At 31.9% G+C, this 21,248-nt stretch overlaps 4 protein-coding genes and 1 long non-coding RNA gene across 6 annotated transcripts in view; 4 read left to right on the top strand and 1 right to left on the bottom strand.

Moving 5' to 3' along the window:
• The window catches only part of LOC116011862, an 11,694-nt gene extending 6,413 nt beyond the window's left edge, over positions 1-5,281 (top strand). For both annotated transcript variants that reach the window (XR_004097104.1, XR_004097103.1), the window contains one exon: positions 4,843-5,281. This is a non-coding gene — a long non-coding RNA (uncharacterized LOC116011862). The remainder of the gene's footprint in view (positions 1-4,842) is intronic.
• A 5,369-nt stretch (positions 5,282-10,650) lies between these two features.
• On the top strand, positions 10,651-11,097 carry LOC116013013 (gibberellin 3-beta-dioxygenase 1-like). Its single transcript, XM_031252676.1, has one exon. The coding sequence runs from the start codon at positions 10,651-10,653 to the stop codon at positions 11,095-11,097; it is 447 nt and encodes a 148-aa protein (XP_031108536.1).
• A 1,846-nt stretch (positions 11,098-12,943) lies between these two features.
• On the bottom strand, positions 12,944-13,390 carry LOC116013015 (gibberellin 3-beta-dioxygenase 1-like). Its single transcript, XM_031252677.1, has one exon. The coding sequence runs from the start codon at positions 13,388-13,390 to the stop codon at positions 12,944-12,946; it is 447 nt and encodes a 148-aa protein (XP_031108537.1).
• A 709-nt stretch (positions 13,391-14,099) lies between these two features.
• LOC116011773 (gibberellin 3-beta-dioxygenase 1-like) lies at positions 14,100-17,421 on the top strand. The gene is made up of 2 exons (XM_031251174.1): positions 14,100-14,542; positions 16,688-17,421. The coding sequence occupies exons 1-2, from the start codon at positions 14,100-14,102 to the stop codon at positions 17,346-17,348; spliced, it is 1,104 nt and encodes a 367-aa protein (XP_031107034.1). The 3' UTR covers positions 17,349-17,421.
• Positions 17,422-18,160: 739 nt separating this feature from the next.
• Positions 18,161-20,240, top strand: LOC116013016 (gibberellin 3-beta-dioxygenase 1-like; the record flags this gene model as incomplete). Its single annotated transcript, XM_031252678.1, has 2 exons — positions 18,161-18,483; positions 19,580-20,240. Coding segments are annotated over 2 exons (984 nt in total), but the record flags the coding sequence as incomplete, so codon positions are not given.
• Between the last annotated feature and the right edge of the window lie 1,008 nt (positions 20,241-21,248).

Genomic DNA, 21,248 nt, shown 5'->3' on the forward strand with positions numbered 1-21,248 from the left:
TTCATTTACATCAATATCTTTTCCGATCCCATTCATTGTTATTATCACATTCAAATGTTTCATAACATCATATGCCTCAAAAGAAAATTCATTTCGTTAGTCATATCTACAACAATTTAAACTAAAGAGTTTTTTTTTTCTTTAAATTATAATGATTGTCAGTATGTCGGTGGTAAGAAACTATATTTAATTTTAGATAACTCTCCATTTAAAATAGCATCTTGTCACATTCATTATTATTATCATATTCAAGCGTTTCATAATATCATGGATATTCGTAAAAAAAGAAATTCATTTCGTTTGTCATATCTACAACAATTTGAAATAAAGAGTTGTTTTTTATTATAATTTTATAATTTTTCAGAAATATTAGAAAGTCCTATCACATCTTGATGAATACTTATAAATTTCAAATCAATCCCTGCTTGTGTCCATAATCTGATCGAACCAAACTACAACTAGTTTTATTTTTAATTCTTTCAGCTATTATTTTACTCTAAAGCATATACTTAGGAAAATATCATACTTTATTCCCCAATTATTTTACACAATTATACTAATTTTTATTTTTCTAAATAATGTAATTTGTTTAAGGTTTCAAAATATTTTATATTTTTTAGTATTATGATTGTCGGTCTATCGGTGGTAAGAAATTATATTGAATTTTAGCTAACGATGCTCCATTTACAACAATATTTTATCCGATTCATTATATTATCACGTTCAAATGTTTCATAGCGTCATATTCCTAAAAAGAAAATTCATTTCGTTAGTCATATCTTACACAATTTGAAATAAAGAGTTTTTTTTTTTTTAATAACCTCACATCCCGTTATAATAAACTTTAATAACAAAATATTCCGTTAACTTTTAACTTATCCATTAATTTCTATCTACTATATCTACTATACTAATAAGAGCCAAAGAGAGTTAGGCCTAAAATGGGTAGAAAAAATGGCGGTCAAATTATTTAATCAAATGGATGGTTCAGATGAATTATTTAATCAAATAGATGGTTAAGATAATTCGGATTAATATTATTAATAGAGATTACCTAATTTAACCTTACTTTTATGATTATCCGTTAAGTTTTCCGTTAAATATTCTTTCTCCGTTAATATTCCGTTAACTTTTAACTTACCCATTAATTTCTATAAAAAAAGGTTTTAGGTTCGAACCTCATCTCAATCAAATTTGACATAATTAAGTTTCTCAGTCTATTTTACTCTTATTAAACTAAATAAATTAGTAGCTACAACAAAAAAATGATACATATGTATTTCTTTAATTTAGAATTATGTGTCTACAATAACTTTATTTGAAAAAATTATTCATTATCAAAAAATTAAATTAAATAAGAGAAAATAATTTCATTAGTTATATTGTCTTTATTTTCTCTCATGCAAAGATTCTTTACATTCGAATTTATTAATTGATATTCATTACATTGTTCATTATCTTATTTTTACAATATCTTGTAATTAAATATCAAAGTTATAGTACAAAATAATGTTATATATTTATTTACCAAGTACTTTATTAATACTATGAAATTTTTTTAAAAAAATAATTTGAAGCTAATTATATTAACTACTTGGGGATTGGTTGACAAAGAGAGTACTCAAATAATAACCCAACAAATTGAAGCGGAATCACTCTATTTTACTCTTATTGAATTAAATAAATTAGTAGTTACACCAAAAAATGATACATATGTATTTATTTAATACCATGAAAAAAAATTTAAAAAAAAAGAATAGTTTGAAACCAATCATATTAACTACTTGGGGGATTTATTGACAATGAAAGTACTCAAATAACCCATTACCCAGCAAATTGAAGCGAGAAACTACCTTTTAATATCTTTGGAATATAAAATATTTTAAATTTTCAAAGTTTTATTAATTTATTTAANTAGTCATATCTTACACAATTTGAAATAAAGAGTTTTTTTTTTTTTAATAACCTCACATCCCGTTATAATAAACTTTAATAACAAAATATTCCGTTAACTTTTAACTTATCCATTAATTTCTATCTACTATATCTACTATACTAATAAGAGCCAAAGAGAGTTAGGCCTAAAATGGGTAGAAAAAATGGCGGTCAAATTATTTAATCAAATGGATGGTTCAGATGAATTATTTAATCAAATAGATGGTTAAGATAATTCGGATTAATATTATTAATAGAGATTACCTAATTTAACCTTACTTTTATGATTATCCGTTAAGTTTTCCGTTAAATATTCTTTCTCCGTTAATATTCCGTTAACTTTTAACTTACCCATTAATTTCTATAAAAAAAGGTTTTAGGTTCGAACCTCATCTCAATCAAATTTGACATAATTAAGTTTCTCAGTCTATTTTACTCTTATTAAACTAAATAAATTAGTAGCTACAACAAAAAAATGATACATATGTATTTCTTTAATTTAGAATTATGTGTCTACAATAACTTTATTTGAAAAAATTATTCATTATCAAAAAATTAAATTAAATAAGAGAAAATAATTTCATTAGTTATATTGTCTTTATTTTCTCTCATGCAAAGATTCTTTACATTCGAATTTATTAATTGATATTCATTACATTGTTCATTATCTTATTTTTACAATATCTTGTAATTAAATATCAAAGTTATAGTACAAAATAATGTTATATATTTATTTACCAAGTACTTTATTAATACTATGAAATTTTTTTAAAAAAATAATTTGAAGCTAATTATATTAACTACTTGGGGATTGGTTGACAAAGAGAGTACTCAAATAATAACCCAACAAATTGAAGCGGAATCACTCTATTTTACTCTTATTGAATTAAATAAATTAGTAGTTACACCAAAAAATGATACATATGTATTTATTTAATACCATGAAAAAAAATTTAAAAAAAAAGAATAGTTTGAAACCAATCATATTAACTACTTGGGGGATTTATTGACAATGAAAGTACTCAAATAACCCATTACCCAGCAAATTGAAGCGAGAAACTACCTTTTAATATCTTTGGAATACATAATATTTTAAATTTTCAAATTTTTATTAATTTATTTAATCTTTTTTCTTAAACTAGGGATTTCTTTATCCACAATAACTCATTCAACAATAATGGTTGAACCAAATGAACCCCCATAAAAGCAGAACACCTAAAGAAAAGTCCATAGCTCCTATATCATAATCTCATTGCATGACGTTGTCATCTATGCTACCAACAATAACCGAATTGCAAATAACACACTACCAACAAAAAGGAAGAAAACAAATAGTAAAGATGAAGACAATGACAATGTTACTCAAAAGAGAATTAAGAACACTTAGAAAAATTCAAATTAAAAGTAGTATTTATTTACACTATCATTTTTAGACCAAATATTTAGACTATCGATTTTACAAGGTTGCAAACATTTATTTAGTAATAATTATAATGAATTTTCTATATTATCTTGGATTCATATACTTTGAGTTAGATATTTAAATAAAAAAATTCGACATTCAATTACCCATGTATAAACTTCTCCTATATAATCTTGCACTGATATACTTTCAAATATTTATTTAAATATAAACATTGGGCATTAACCCATTCGCGCAATGCGCGTAAATATAAACATTGGGCATTAACCCATTCGCGCAATGCGCGTATAAAACTAGTATAGGCATTAACCCATTCGCGCAATGCGCGTATAAAACTAGTATACTAATAAGAGCCAAAGAGAGTTAGGCCTAAAATGGGTAGAAATAATGGCGGTCAAATTATTTAATCAAATGGATGGTTGAGATGAATTATTTAATCAAATAGATGATTAAGATAATTCAGATTAATATTATTAATATTGATTACCTAATTTAACCTTACTTTTATGATTAAAAATTTTAAATAATTTGAAGCTAATTATATTAACTACTTGGGAATTGGGTTGACAAAGAGAGTACTCAAATAATAACTCAACAAATTGAAGCGGAATCACTCTATTTTAATCTTATTAAATTAAATAAATTAGTAGTTACACCAAAAAATAATACATATGTATTTCTTTAATATCATGAAAAAAATAAAAAGAATAGTTTGAAACCAATCATATTAACTACTTGGGGAATTTGTTGACAATGAAAGTACTCAAATAACCCATTACCCAGCAAATTGAAGCTAGAAACTACCTTTTAATATCTTTGGAATACATAATATTTTAAATTTTCAAATTTTTATTAATTTATTTAATCTTTTTTCTTAAACTAGGGATTTCTTTATCGACAATAACTCATTCAACAATAATGGTTGAACCAAATGAACCCCAAGCAGAACACCTAAAGGGAAGTCCATAGCTCCTATATCATAATCTCATTGCATGACCTTGTCATCTATGCTACCAACAATAATCGAATTGCAAATAACACGCTAACAACAAAAAGAAAGAGAACAAATAGTAAAGATGAAGACAATGACAATGTTACTCAAAAGAGAATTAAGAACACTTAGAAAAATTCAAATTAAAAGTAGTATTTATTTAGACTATCATTGTTAGACCAAATATTTAGACTATCGATTTTACAAGGTTGCAAACATTTATTTTAGTAATAATTATAATGAATTTTCTATATTATCTTCATATACTTTGAGTTAGATATTTAAATAAAAAAATTCGACATTCAATTACCCATGTATAAACTTCTCCTATATAATCTTGCACCGATATACTTTCAAATATTTATTTAAATATAAACATTGGGCATTAACCCATTCGCGCAATGAGCGTATAAAACTAGTAATATAAGAAAGGTCTTCTGGTCCTAATCTATATATAATCTGTTGCCATACTATATATAATCTGTTTCACCAGGAAACGCTATGGGCCCAAAGGAGTCAATTACATACAACACGTTATTAGCACGGGTTTTCTAACTCCTCGCGTCGGTTAACATTGATGTTATGAGCTCGTCTGATCCACAAGAGTTGCGCAAATGGAAGCAAGCCGGAAGAAGGTGAAGCCGGCCGCAATCGCAATTTTGGAGATGGGCGGCGGACTCAATTGTGTTTAGATTAGTTCTAATATATTTCCCCAAAAATCTCAACTTCGCAACTTGCCCAAAGTCTTCAACAGGGCAAATTATACCATGGATAAGGGTGTAACTTGCATTATACACCCTGATTCAAAAATAATCTATGAAGTTGACACATTCTATACCTGCAATTGATAATTTTTGTACTTATAGCTATCATATTATATGTCAATAACTATCAAGTTATTTATTTATATATACAAAAGCGGTTAACTGTAAGTACAGAATGTGTTAACTGAAGGTACAAAATTTTTGTATCAAAGGTTCACAATGCAATATGAACCCTGGTTTTCAACATGCATAGGAGATCGAAGAGTTTAAAATCACTGTGACTGGACAAGCTCTTGGAGCATCCACATCAGTGGATCATTCACAGTTCTTAACAGGGCCGGTCCTAAGCACGGGCGGGATGGGCGACCGCCTAGGGCCCCATGATAGAAGGGGCCCATCCATATATATGTATATGTATACATATATCTATTATAGTGTTATAATTAGTGTTATAATTATATTAGAAAATAAAAAAATTAGTGTTATAATTATATTAGAAAAAAACAAAAAATTCAGAATAGATGGGACTGCAGGAAGCTGAGAATCGACACTTAATTAAATAATTTAGAAATGGAATCGACACGGGGAGTCGAGGACACCTAATTATCTTTTATCTATTAGAATCGACACCCTAACTGGCTAACCCATTCGTCTTCTTCAATAAATTTTTTTTCCAATTCGATTAATCAACGATTGTTCATTTGTTTGCCAGTTTGGGCCCCATAAAATTAGAATCATTTAATGAAAATTTGAAACAATCTAAAGAAAATTTAAATGACCAAGGCCATATTAATGACGATTTTGTGTATTGAGATTAGGGATGGCAACGGGGCGGGGCGGGGCGGGGAGTATACTCCCCGTCCCTGAAACCCAGACCCCATCCCCGTCCTCGTCCCCATCCCCATCCCCGTCCCCGTTGGAGATGGGGACGGGGATCCCCGTCGGGGACGGGGCACATTGCCATCCCTAATTGAGATGGATATGCTAAAAAATGTTAATCTTGATGCAATTATCGATGATTTTGCATAGCACGTAGAATTTTTTTGTCATGATTACTTTTGTATTTAAAAAATGTTGAAAATTTTCTAATAGTATTTCATGTTATTTGATATTATTATTTTTTAGTATTATTACATTTAAATTTTAATTTTTTATATAAGGGCCCATTTTTTTAATTTCGCCTAGGGCCTCTAAAATGTTTGAACTGGCCCTGGTTCTTAAGAAAAATGTCAACTTAGAGGAGAGAGGTGCAAGAGTGAGAAAGAAAAAAAAACATCCTGCAAGTGAATGAATAATTTTGACCTCTGAGATCCACACCAAATTAATATCACATGTGACAACCATGCGGCTATCACACTTGTGCCTGACAAGGCCTTAACTTTTTTTTTTTTAAATCAATATTATTTTTTTTCCCTTCTTTCCATTTTCTCTTTCCTAATCACGCTTAATAAAACTTCTCAAAAATCACAAGAAAAAAAAAAAAAAAAACCATTGATATTTATGCTCTTAGAAGATTCAGATCATATTTATTCTAACTATCCTTCCATTAGCAATGCGACTATACCATAGGCCCTGTTTGCTGGCTTTTGTTTACATGGCACTATATGTTCAATGCTTGAATCTTATCCTTCAGTTGGAGACTCGGCTTTATCCTTGAGTTGATTGGCTTTGTTTATCAACGAATTGTCAAAAGTGCCATTTTCTTTCTTCCTATTTTGTGGATATATGTGGGTGTCTCTCTTTTTAAGCCCAGTAATGCACCACCTATGGATATGGGAAATGCGAACTTCTATTTTGCGATTGCTATGGAATACGCTTGCTTCCAGGTTATTTTGGTTGTAGAAAGTGCTCGAGTGCTACATCGAGAGCTTATCACAACTAAATTACTTATTATGGGATCGGACTACAATGAGAATCAATCATTGGAATATGCTACCAGAATTTCGATCCTACTCCAATGAGGTTTCTCCTCCTATTTTAATATCATAAAATGTCTTTATTTAAAATATCTATATGTGCATAGATTTCTTGTTATTGTTTAAGTGGGAGATATGCAATATATATTTGCATCTAGTTGATGCCTAGAATTAGAGAGCTTAATCGAAATATATAATATTGGGATACATTTTATTGATGTGAACATCGCATACATTCTATAGTGAGTGCACTTATTGTCAAGTGACGAATTATTGTTGTGTTACAAATTTCTCTTGATGGTAACGATTATTTATTATAAGTCACAAGCGTTGAGGTTTATCTCACATTTTGTGTTTAAGCTCTAATCCTAAATTTTAATGGGAGCTTGGTCTAGAAGGAAAATCAAAGCCATTGATTTTTCATTGTCATCCTCTTAAACCATGATCTCATGAATTTAATATTTGACTGAAAATAATAAATTAAATTTATTATATGACAATCCCTGGAAGATAGTTTTGATCAACAAGTGGTTATAATTAATATGAATTCTAAAAATAACATTCCCAATAACACAACAAGTCATAGCCCTAATTATAAGATAACAACATTAGGACAATTTCTCCAATTGAAAATTGACTTAGTATTGATTTAAAAGACAATGCTGCCAATTTGTTATAGAAATTATTTCACACGAGTCTTGGACATTAAAATAAATCTCAAATTTGAGTATTTAAACAAAATGATAGTGCCTAATTTTTTAATATAGTTTTGTTTATAAGGCAAACTAAGAGCACTAACTTTTATTTGTCACCCACTTGCCCAAGCCCTCCTCAATTATGAATATTTGATCGAAAAGTATCCATAAACCCTAAGTCAAACTCTGAAGGATTGCTATGATCAATGAATTATTATAATCTCATATTGACTAAATTTGAGATTTAGGATGTTGAATCCGTCTGTGAATATGACCAGTATAATATAATATTATTTCACAAGTGAAACTATATTAGACGAACTATATAAAAGCAAGATTAATACAAGACTACATCAGTCTTCTAGGCATGCCACCTTGTACTCTAGTAGAAGTACATGACAGACCTTATAACATATTCAGTTTCATTTTATATACATTGTAGTTTCATTTTAGCACAATTAAAGTTTCTTTTTGTTTCAACTACAGTTTAATTTGACATTATGCATACAATAGTGTTATTATATTGAGACTTTTTATTAAATTTCATTTTATACACACTGTAATTTTATTACAACACCACTGAATTATAATTCTAATTCAACTACGGTTTCATTGGACAATATATACTCAAATATGTAAACTGTTATTTAGTTTCATTTTATATACGTTGTAGTTTCATTACAACACAACTAAAGTATCAGTTTGATATAACTACAGTTTCATTTGACAATATACACCTAATATGTAAGACATATTATTCAGTTTCTTTTTATACCATAATGTAGTTTCATTTCAGCACAAATATAGTACTCTTTCAATTCAACTACAGTTTAATTTGAGAATATACACTCAATATGTGAGACATGTTATTCAGTTTCATTTTATACATACTGTAGTTTCATTTCAACGCAACTAAAGTATCATTTCAGTTCAATTACAACTTCATTTGTTAATATAAGATTATAAGCACAATATGTGAGATAAGTTATTCAGTTTCATTTTAGATACACTGTAATTTCATTTTGTTTTTAATACACCAAAAATACAGAATTTGTTAAATATAATGACCACCGTTTCTTTACTTAAAAAACGATGCCATTTTCGAACGATGGAGTTCACGGTCCAATGTATAACAATTGCAAGAACAAATGATGGGCCTGGCAGAAAAGATAGTTGCTTTAATGTTTAAAGCATTAGGCCTATCAAGAAACCCAATGGTGTTTGCAATTAAAGCACGCAAACAATCCTACAGTTGAACTAAGCGAATTATTATGTGGACACAACGCAACACATTCCTGATCAACATTGGCAACCTGATGCAGATAACTTTGAATTTTTTTTTTTAAATAACAATATTGGTAATCATTTCAATTCCATCTTAGTACCAATTATATGGTCATAAATAACCAAAGTGTATTAACTTTGCAATTTTATATATATATAGAATTTCAAAACGTAAATGAAAGGAATATTTTTATACCAACTATACCAAGCTAGAATTTGTTAACTTTAGCATATATTAAGTACTTGTACTGATATTTAATAGTATATATAATGGGCAGGATTGGTGGGCCCCTTTGAAGCATGGGCCCTGGTCAAGGGCCCAGCCCGTCCTTGCCCAGGGCCGGGCCTATATATAATTTCAAAACTTAAATGAAAGAAATATTTTTATTTGAAAAACTTAATGTAAGGACATAACTGAAAATAAGAGTCGAATGAGAAAAATGTGACGGGAGGAACAATGTATAATTTGCTTTTGTGCAAAAGCAAAGCTTTTTCATTAAAGTGATCCAAATTGCAAATGGCAGTAGTGAGTAGTGATCAATTGCAACTCATCACCTCTTCATAAATACTCGCCGCATACAAGCAAGCTGTGACGTATCACATATTGCCCTATTCCCTCAACGTACCCTCTGTCAACTTTTTCCCTAAGATGAGCAGAAAAAATCCTTTCTTTTAAAGATAATTACTTAAAGAGTAATATTATTCAATATTCAGCCCTAAAAAGTTTTTCCTCATATTTTCCCTCCTAGTATGGTACTATTTAATTGGTTGAATTATTTTTCCATTAAAAGTTGGTGGGGAATTAATTCATGAACTCAATTATTAAGAATGGTAAGTAGCATTTTCATTTCTTAATGAGTAAGTTTAAAAGTATCTTTATTTGAAAACCAAATTTTAAGAATGCAACTAAAACAAATATCTTTATATGTAAAACAAAATTTAAGAACGTAACGGAAAAAAATATCTTTATTTGAAAAACAAAATTTAAGAAAATAACGGAAAAAAAAAATCTTTATTTGATAAACAAAATTTAAGAATGTAAATGAAAGAAATATCTTTATGGGTATTGTTATTTGTACCACCCTCTAGTGAAAAGTGGGTTTAAATAATCTTGGAATTGTGAAAAGGTGAAAATTTTAACAATTACATAGGTGGTGTAAATATGGCTATTTGCACCAACCTGGTCAAATGTAATTTACGATATTCTATTAATAATTTTTTAATGTTTTAAATAAATAAATAAATATTTTAAATAAAAATATAATGATGGACTAACTTTAATGGATGTGATGCAAATATCAAGTTGTTGTATTTACACCACCCATAAAACTTAGACACCTATCAAAGGGTGGTGTAAATAGCAATTAGGATGGTGTAAATAGAATTTCCCATTTTTATTTGAAGAACACAATTTAAGAATGTAAGTAGCGGAAGGAAATATGTTTATTTGGAAAACAAAATTTAAGAATGAAAAGAAATATTTTTATTTAGAAAATAAAATTTTTTGCAAAAATTGAAATTCAAGAGAAATCTAGTGTGTGGAGCACTATATAATTTGAGGAAGAAAAAAAACTGCAACAATATAATAGCCCTCTTTCCTTTACTTTTATCTTTCTCTTCAGGTACTGCTTTCAACGTAACCATGAGCAAAGAGCTGGAGCATCTCATCCCCATAGATTTCAAAAACATGGTTCAAGTTCCCGATTCCCACACCTGGCTCGACTCCCCCTGCATCAACAACTCTTGTTCAATCGACGAATCTGTTCCCTTGATCGATCTTGAGGACCCACAAGCTCTCGAGAAGATAAAAAAGGCTTGTGAAAATTGGGGTGTTTTTCAGGTGACCAACCACGGCATTCCAATGGAGCTTCTTGCCCAAATTGAGCATCAGGCTCGTCGCTTCTTTGATTTGACGAGGGAGGAGAAGCTCCTCACTCTGCGCTCGCCGGACAGCCTCAACGGCTACGGCATCATCCACGTTTCACCCAATTTTAACACTCTCATGTGGATGGAAGGTTTCACCCTGTCCGGATCGCCGTTGGAGCTTGCACGCCGGGTTTGGCCCAAAGATTACACCCCTTTCTGGTAATTTTCTTTTTTCTTAATTTTTTAAACTACTCAAGGTATTTAAGTGTTACATATCTCAATTATGTCTTCTACACTATTGAAAAAAAAAAATCATCATGTCTCATGTTAACCATAATTAATGAGTTTTTTCCCAAAATGGTCCCTCGACTATTGCTCATTCTCAATTTTGCATTTCGACTTTCAATAGCACCTAATGTGATCCTTCGACTTTCAAAAACTCACCCAATTTGGTCCTCCGTTACATATTCCGTCAAATCAGTGTTAAAATGGAGGGTATTTTTGTCCATTTACCTATTGTTAGCCTAATAAACATTGAGAAATAGTTGAGGGACCATTTTGAGAATAGTCAAGGGACCATTTTGGGAAAAACTATTTTATTTATTTCATTTTTGTTTATTTTCATTTTTTAGACTCTATAAAATTAGAATTTCTATACAATTTTTTTCTTACAAATATAAATAGTTAAAATCGTGCAATCCATCCTAAAAATTTTTAACTTTTTTACAGACTTTTTCCTTCTATCTAAATATACAAACTATTCCTATGCAGATTTACAATAAGTTTCGTAAATTTTATAAATACTCATTTTTTAAGCACCGATTAAAATAATTCTTAGTCACATTCGTAGTACTAAATATATTACTTTCGATTTTTTTATAAATAAGATATAATATTATTAAACTCAAATAATTAAAAATAATGTGCCCACATCACAAAAGATTTTATGATTGACTTAAAAATTAACTATAAATTTTATTGTTGAATACAAATTGACAATTATTAAACATTATTTATAATAATTATTGTGTCCCGTGTAATATACTAAAATTATTAGGTAGGATTTTTATAATTAAGGTATAATTTAATTAAATCAAAATTATTAAAAATAATGTGTCCACATTACAAAATAAATTATACTTGCCTTAATAATTAATAATTAATAAAAAAAATAAGAAGAGGAAAACATATAAAAGATGTCATACAATATCTTAAATAATGTAAATTAATATAAAATTTAATAATTACTTTGAAATCAAATACAGAAAATATTACAGGAAACATTGACGAGATTTTACTTTTCGGCTCACCTGAGAAGTTTACTAGAAAAATTTACCTTTCGATCCAATATTTTCCCTACATTTTACACTCTTTGGGTGTCTACGCTTGAAAAAAAAATATTTTCAATGGTAAAAGTAATATTTAATGTGATACATAGTGATTGATTGTCTATGAACATAAAAAAAAAAAAAGAATAAAAATAGAAGTATATGAGTATTTATGAAATTTACGGAATTTATTGTAAAACTTCATAGGAATAGTTTGTATATTTAGAGGAAAAGTCTGTAAAGAAAGTTAAAAATTTTGAGGTTGGATTGCGCGATTTTAACTATTTATATTTGTAAGAAAAAAATGTATAGAAATTCTAATTTTGTAGAGTCTAAAAAATGAAAATAAACAAAAATGAAATAAATAAAATAGTTTTTCCCAAAATGGTCCCTTGACTATTCTCAAAATGGTCCATCAACTATTTCTCAACGTTTATTAGGCTAACAATAGGTAAATGGACGAAAATGCCCTCCATTTTAATACTGATTTGACGGAATATGTAACGGAGAACCAAATTGGGTGAGTTTTTGAAAGTCGAGGGACCACATTAAGTGCAATTGAAAGTCGAAATGCAAAATTGAGAATGAGCAATAGTCGAGGGACCATTTTGGGAAAAAACTCATTAATTATGGTTAACATGAGACATGATGATTTTTTTTTTTCAATAGTGTAGAAGACATAATTGAGATATGTAACACTTAAATACCTTGAGTAGTTTAAAAAATTAAGAAAAAAGAAAATTACCAGAAAGGGGTGTAATCTTTGGGCCAAACCCGGCGTGCAAGCTCCAACGGCGATCCGGACAGGGTGAAACCTTCCATCCACATGAGAGTGTTAAAATTGGGTGAAACGTGGATGATGCCGTAGCCGTTGAGGCTGTCCGGCGAGCGCAGAGTGAGGAGCTTCTCCTCCCTCGTCAAATCAAAGAAGCGACGAGCCTGATGCTCAATTTGGGCAAGAAGCTCCATTGGAATGCCGTGGTTGGTCACCTGAAAAACACCCCAATTTTCACAAGCCTTTTTTATCTTCTCGAGAGCTTGTGGGTCCTCAAGATCGATCAAGGGAACAGATTCGTCGATTGAACAAGAGTTGTTGATGCAGGGGGAGTCGAGCCAGGTGTGGGAATCGGGAACTTGAACCATGTTTTTGAAATCTATGGGGATGAGATGCTCCAGCTCTTTGCTCATGGTTACGTTGAAAGCAGTACCTGAAGAGAAAGATAAAAGTAAAGGAAAGAGGGCTATTATATTGTTGCAGTTTTTTTTCTTCCTCAAATTATATAGTGCTCCACACACTAGATTTCTCTTGAATTTCAATTTTTGCAAAAAATTTTATTTTCTAAATAAAAATATTTCTTTTCATTCTTAAATTTTGTTTTCCAAATAAACATATTTCCTTCCGCTACTTACATTCTTAAATTGTGTTCTTCAAATAAAAATGGGAAATTCTATTTACACCATCCTAATTGCTATTTACACCACCCTTTGATAGGTGTCTAAGTTTTATGGGTGGTGTAAATACAACAACTTGATATTTGCATCNGATGCAAATATCAAGTTGTTGTATTTACACCACCCATAAAACTTAGACACCTATCAAAGGGTGGTGTAAATAGCAATTAGGATGGTGTAAATAGAATTTCCCATTTTTATTTGAAGAACACAATTTAAGAATGTAAGTAGCGGAAGGAAATATGTTTATTTGGAAAACAAAATTTAAGAATGAAAAGAAATATTTTTATTTAGAAAATAAAATTTTTTGCAAAAATTGAAATTCAAGAGAAATCTAGTGTGTGGAGCACTATATAATTTGAGGAAGAAAAAAAACTGCAACAATATAATAGCCCTCTTTCCTTTACTTTTATCTTTCTCTTCAGGTACTGCTTTCAACGTAACCATGAGCAAAGAGCTGGAGCATCTCATCCCCATAGATTTCAAAAACATGGTTCAAGTTCCCGATTCCCACACCTGGCTCGACTCCCCCTGCATCAACAACTCTTGTTCAATCGACGAATCTGTTCCCTTGATCGATCTTGAGGACCCACAAGCTCTCGAGAAGATAAAAAAGGCTTGTGAAAATTGGGGTGTTTTTCAGGTGACCAACCACGGCATTCCAATGGAGCTTCTTGCCCAAATTGAGCATCAGGCTCGTCGCTTCTTTGATTTGACGAGGGAGGAGAAGCTCCTCACTCTGCGCTCGCCGGACAGCCTCAACGGCTACGGCATCATCCACGTTTCACCCAATTTTAACACTCTCATGTGGATGGAAGGTTTCACCCTGTCCGGATCGCCGTTGGAGCTTGCACGCCGGGTTTGGCCCAAAGATTACACCCCTTTCTGGTAATTTTCTTTTTTCTTAATTTTTTAAACTACTCAAGGTATTTAAGTGTTACATATCTCAATTATGTCTTCTACACTATTGAAAAAAAAAAATCATCATGTCTCATGTTAACCATAATTAATGAGTTTTTTCCCAAAATGGTCCCTCGACTATTGCTCATTCTCAATTTTGCATTTCGACTTTCAATTGCACTTAATGTGGTCCCTCGACTTTCAAAAACTCACCCAATTTGGTTCTCCGTTACATATTCCGTCAAATCAGTATTAAAATGGAGGGCATTTTCGTCCATTTACCTATTGTTAGCCTAATAAACGTTGAGAAATAGTTGATGGACCATTTTGAGAATAGTCAAGGGACCATTTTGGGAAAAACTATTTTATTTATTTCATTTTTGTTTATTTTCATTTTTTAGACTCTACAAAATTAGAATTTCTATACATTTTTTTCTTACAAATATAAATAGTTAAAATCGCGCAATCCAACCTCAAAATTTTTAACTTTCTTTACAGACTTTTCCTCTAAATATACAAACTATTCCTATGAAGTTTTACAATAAATTCCGTAAATTTCATAAATACTCATATACTTCTATTTTTATTCTTTTTTTTTTTTTATGTTCATAGACAATCAATCACTATGTATCACATTAAATATTACTTTTACCATTGAAAATATTTTTTTTTCAAGCGTAGACACCCAAAGAGTGTAAAATGTAGGGAAAATATTGGATCGAAAGGTAAATTTTTCTAGTAAACTTCTCAGGTGAGCCGAAAAGTAAAATCTCGTCAATGTTTCCTGTAATATTTTCTGTATTTGATTTCAAAGTAATTATTAAATTTTATATTAATTTACATTATTTAAGATATTGTATGACATCTTTTATATGTTTTCCTCTTCTTATTTTTTTTATTAATTATTAATTATTAAGGCAAGTATAATTTATTTTGTAATGTGGACACATTATTTTTAATAATTTTGATTTAATTAAATTATACCTTAATTATAAAAATCCTACCTAATAATTTTAGTATATTACACGGGACACAATAATTATTATAAATAATGTTTAATAATTGTCAATTTGTATTCAACAATAAAATTTATAGTTAATTTTTAAGTCAATCATAAAATCTTTTGTGATGTGGGCACATTATTTTTAATTATTTGAGTTTAATAATATTATATCTTATTTATAAAAAAATCGAAAGTAATATATTTAGTACTACGAATGTGACTAAGAATTATTTTAATCGGTGCTTAAAAAATGAGTATTTATAAAATTTACGAAACTTATTGTAAATCTGCATAGGAATAGTTTGTATATTTAGATAGAAGGAAAAAGTCTGTAAAAAAGTTAAAAATTTTTAGGATGGATTGCACGATTTTAACTATTTATATTTGTAAGAAAAAAATTGTATAGAAATTCTAATTTTATAGAGTCTAAAAAATGAAAATAAACAAAAATGAAATAAATAAAATAGTTTTTCCCAAAATGGTCCCTTGACTATTCTCAAAATGGTCCATCAACTATTTCTCAACGTTTATTAGGCTAACAATAGGTAAATGGACGAAAATGCCCTCCATTTTAATACTGATTTGACGGAATATGTAACGGAGAACCAAATTGGGTGAGTTTTTGAAAGTCGAGGGACCACATTAAGTGCAATTGAAAGTCGAAATGCAAAATTGAGAATGAGCAATAGTCGAGGGACCATTTTGGGAAAAAACTCCATAATTAATTGTTTATATGGTAAATGCGTTAAACTAATAGTTGTACTATACACACACACACACACACACACTCAACAATATAATAAGATGAATATAAAGCTTAATCATTTTTTTTTGTCGCCCTTCTCCGGCGAGAAGGCGAACTTTGGCCGTCGCCGGTCACCGAATTTTGTCGTCGGAATTAAAATGACTTGTTATTACAAGTTATTTACTGGTTATTGGGCTTAATTGACTCAATTTGATATGTTAAAGGGTTTAAATTAACATTGACCTTTTTAAAAGTTTAGTGTTTAATTGACTTTTGGTGTAAAGTTAAAGGGCATATTTGACCTTTTTTTCCTTTTCTTTTTTTTTTTTAATATATTTGTTGAAACGATGATATTTACATTGCTGCTTTAATTTGTTTGTTTCAGCACTGTGACGAAGGATTACCAAGAGCAAATGAGGGGCCTGGCTGAAAAGATAACTTTTTTAATATTTAAATCATTGGGCCTATCTCGTGAAGATGTGGAATGGTTTGAGCCCAAAAGCACGGAAGCATACCTACATTTCAACTCGTACCCGAATTGCCCAGACCCAACCCGTGCATTGGGCATGGTCCCACACACAGACTCATCTCTTATATCCTTACTATACCAAAGCAACAACAGTAGAGCCCTCCAAGTGTATGGGCCCAATCTCAAATGGGTCCACGTGGAGCCCATTTCCAATGCAATCATCGTCAATGTCGCCGACCTGTTGCACATATACTCTAATGGACAGTACAAAAGCGTATTACATCGGGCCATTGTGAGCGAGGCCCATCACCGCATCTCCGTTGTCTATTTCTTTGGCCCGAAAAGTGATGTCAATATTTCATCGCCACTTAAATTGATCAAGGACGGTGATTTTCCCATGTATCGCCCCATAACATGGAAAGAATACCGTAAGATTAAGGTTAAGCACTTTGACAAGGCCTTGGAGGTGGTTCGTTTCAATTCAGTCGTCGTTGAAAATGCCAATGCCCTAACCAGTGGTGATGAGGCACCACTTGATGGAGTTGATGGTGGCAAAGTGGAAGCTTTAGAAGCGTAGACATTAGTGTATGTATTAAGAAATAAAATGCACAATTACTGTCATTATGATGAATTAGAGCGGATTTGTTATGATCAGCATATTAATATTAATGGTTTTTATTTTGATGTTATGCACAATGTATTAAATATTTATTTTATATTATATTATTTAAAAAATTTTAAAAGTAGACCTTGTGAGACAAAGATAATCTAGGGCGGGCAAGCCATCTTGTGTGAGCAAGTTTCAATTTGACATTTGGGACACTATCAATTACCGGATGTAGATCGGATTCATATAACAACAATAATAATTATAATAATATATCTTTATTGTCAAATTACTGTATTTCAATATGCTTGTAATTAACTTAATACCATTTCATAAAAAAATAAAAAAATAAAAAGTTAATGTCATCTGTAGACTGTAGTCCCCCGAGAATATATAGTGTGACACCTAGCCACTTTTAGTCATTAACTAGGATGAAATGCAGCACTATGGTGTGTGCCATGCTAGACGTAATTAGTTTATGTAAATAACGGGCTCAAGAAGTTGGGGTGCACACGGGTTACAAAATGAGAACCATATGGTTGAGCGTATTTGTGGCCTTAAGTGGCGTGCACTTCAGTGTATCGTTGTGTGCCATTATGTCTCAAAATACAGCTAAATTGAATCCACGGAGGTCAGGTTCATGCAATACACTCCGGTGTGCACTAGCCTTAGTATGTATGTTACAGGACGAGATCGCTTGGGATTCCGACCATCAACTCCGGTCATCCGAGTATAGAAGCAATGACACCACACACGCTACTTCTTAAAACCCTAAACTACCCTTACTAGCCTTCGATCTTGACGACCCGCAAGCCGTCGAGAAAATAAAAATGGCTTGTGAAAATTGGGGTGTTTTTCAGGTCACCAACCACGGCGTTCCCGTCGCGCTTCTTGCCCAAATTGAACATCAGACTCGACGGTTCTTTGAGTTGGCGCCGGAGCAGAAGCTCCGGGTTATGCGGTCGCCGGGCAGCGCCGCCGGATACGGCTTCCCCCGGATTTCGCAGTTTTTTAGCAGCCTCATGTGGTACGAAGGATTCACCGTGGTGGGATCGCCGTTGGAGCATGCACGCCGGGTTTGGCCTCAAGATTATTCCGCTTTCTGGTATGTATAATGTATTATACGCCCCGCTGCATGCACCTCTCACTTCGGCAACGTACAAACGACCAAACTCCGGCAAATCAGCGAGAAAGCTACCAAATTTGGTCACCTTCTGCTTTGGAACCTTCTTCGGAAAAGCAGAAGGCAACCAAATATGGTCGCCTTGTGCTCGGGCAGAACGTGACCATTTTTGGTCGCTTTCTTTCGGTGGTTTCCTTCTAGTCTGCCCGAGTTTGGTAGCCTTAGGTTCGTCTGAGGGTCACTGGAACCTAGAGACATGTTATCTCAATGTACCATTTTACTTTTTCACGTGTGCTGGCCGATTGACTTTGATGGTCTCCAAGAAACACGTGGATCATAGTCTTTTTTTCGGGTGGCGCGGAGATCCGAACCCATGACTTTTTGCATGGCTCTGATATCAAATTGAATCATGTGCCCACACCCACCACTGGGGTTTCGAACTTATAACCAGCTATTTAAAAGTTAATTGCTATTGCGTTTATTTATTTTTAAAAAAAATGAATATCAAAATTTAATTGCGAAATTTAATGGTTGCCTTCCTCAAAGTATGTGGTTGGCAACCGGTCATCTGTTACCGATCTTTGATTTTTTCAAAGATAGTTGGAACATTGGGAGAATCCTAATCACTTGCTATTACATGTCATTAACATATTTTTAGGCTTCAATGTACTAAAATGACTTGTTAGTGGGATTAATTGCTATTTCGTTTATATATTTTTTTTAAAAATGAATATCAAAATTTAATTGCGAAATTTAATGGTTAGGAAGGCGATTGGCAACCGGTCATCGGTTACCCACCTTTGATTTTCTTTTTTTCTTGAGACAGTTGGAACATCGTTGAAATTCTAATTACTTACTATTACATTTCAGTAACATGCTTTTGAGCTTCAATGCACTAAAATAACTTGTTAGTATGCTTAATTGCATCTTTCAAAAGTTCACGAGCCAAATTATACTCTCTCCTAGTCTCCGGTAAAGTTTGAGCCTTGAGGGTATATTTGACCTATTTTTCTGTTTTTTTCTTTTTTATTAATTTGTTGAAATGATGATATTTACATTGTTGGTTTGTTTGTTTCAGCACTGTCATTGATGATTACCAAGAACAAATGATGGGCCTGACTGAAAAGATAGCCTCTTTAATGTTTAAATCGTTAGGCCTATCTGCTGGTGAAGATGTTGAATGGTTTGAGCCCAATGGGCCTTGCAAAAGCACACAATCATATTTACAATTGAATTCGTACCCAAATTGCCCAGACCCAACCCGCGCAATGGGCTTGGCCCAACACATAGACACATCCCTTATAACTTTACTATACCAATCAGGCATCAGTAGAGGCCTCCAAGTGTATGGGCCTAATCTCAATTGGGTTGACGTGGAGCCCATTTCCAACGCAATTATCGTTGTCAACCTCGGTGACCTGATGCAAATAATCTATAATGGACAGTTCAAAAGCGTGTTACATCGGGCCATTGTGAGCAAGGCCCATCACCGCATCTCGGTCGCCTATTTCTTCGGCCCAAATAAGAATGTTGAAATTTCGCCGTCACCTAAATTGATCAAGGGCAGTGAATTTCCCATGTATAGGTCCATATCATGGAAGGAGTATCTTGATATTAAGAACATGTACTTTAACGCCTTGGAGATGATTGGCTTCAATTCAGTCGTTGAAAAATCCAATGCCCTAGCAAGTGGTAACGAGGCACCACTCGTTAGCGAAGTGGAAGCTATAGAAGCGTAGGAATAAAAGTATAAGATATAAATAATGATTATGTAATGGTTGTAACGATCGTATTTATATTTGTCATTATTATTTTCGGGGTTACGATTACTTATATATATCCTTGAATGTAATGATCAAATGGAGAATGAAAAATCTCTGCAATTATATTTTGTCTCTCTCCTTTGCCATACTATAATTTGTTTTACGAGAGAATATTACAGACTAAAAAGAATCAATTAAAACACGTTATCAGCACGAGTGTTCTACCTCTTTGGTGAACATCGATATTATTATGAGCTCTTTTGATCCAGGAGAGTTGCGCAAATGGAAGCGGGCCGGAAGAAGGCGAAGCCGAAACCGCAAGTATATTAGTTCTAATATACTTCCCCAAAAATCACAACTTTGCAACTCGCCCAGAGTCATACTCATCGACAGGAATATGAGAAGAGTTTAAAATCACTGTGGCTGGGCAAGCTCTTAGAAGATTTAGATATTTATTCTAACTATGCTACCATTAGCGATGCGACTATACCATAGACCCTGCAGCTTGCTGGCTTTTGTTTACATGGCACTATGTTCAATTAGGAATGGCAACGGGGCGGGGCGGGGGCGGGGAGTATACTCCCCAGACCCCGTCCCCGCTCCCCAGACCCGCCCCCCTCCCCGCCCCCGTCCCCGGCGGGGATTTAAAAAAGTTCCCCGTCCCCGCCCTCGCGGGGAATTTGGCGGGGACGGGGAATCCCATCCCCGGTCAACCCTATAGTTAAATTGTCAAATTTTAAATTTTCTATTCAGAATATAAAATACAAATAGTTCAAATGTCAGAATGTTTTAAAGTCCGAATCTGAAATCTCTAATCAACATGATTACATAAAAAAATACAGTAAAAAACTAAAAATACAATTAAAACAATTCCTTTAAAATAGATACAATTACAGTTAATTCATTAAGTAACATTTCATATAAACAAACAGTATAATTTCTTATATATAAAAAAACAAACAGTATATAATAACTAATGGAATT

This window comes from Ipomoea triloba, chromosome 3, assembly GCF_003576645.1.
Source record: "Ipomoea triloba cultivar NCNSP0323 chromosome 3, ASM357664v1".
In the NCBI taxonomy this organism is placed as follows: Eukaryota; Viridiplantae; Streptophyta; class Magnoliopsida; order Solanales; family Convolvulaceae; genus Ipomoea; species Ipomoea triloba.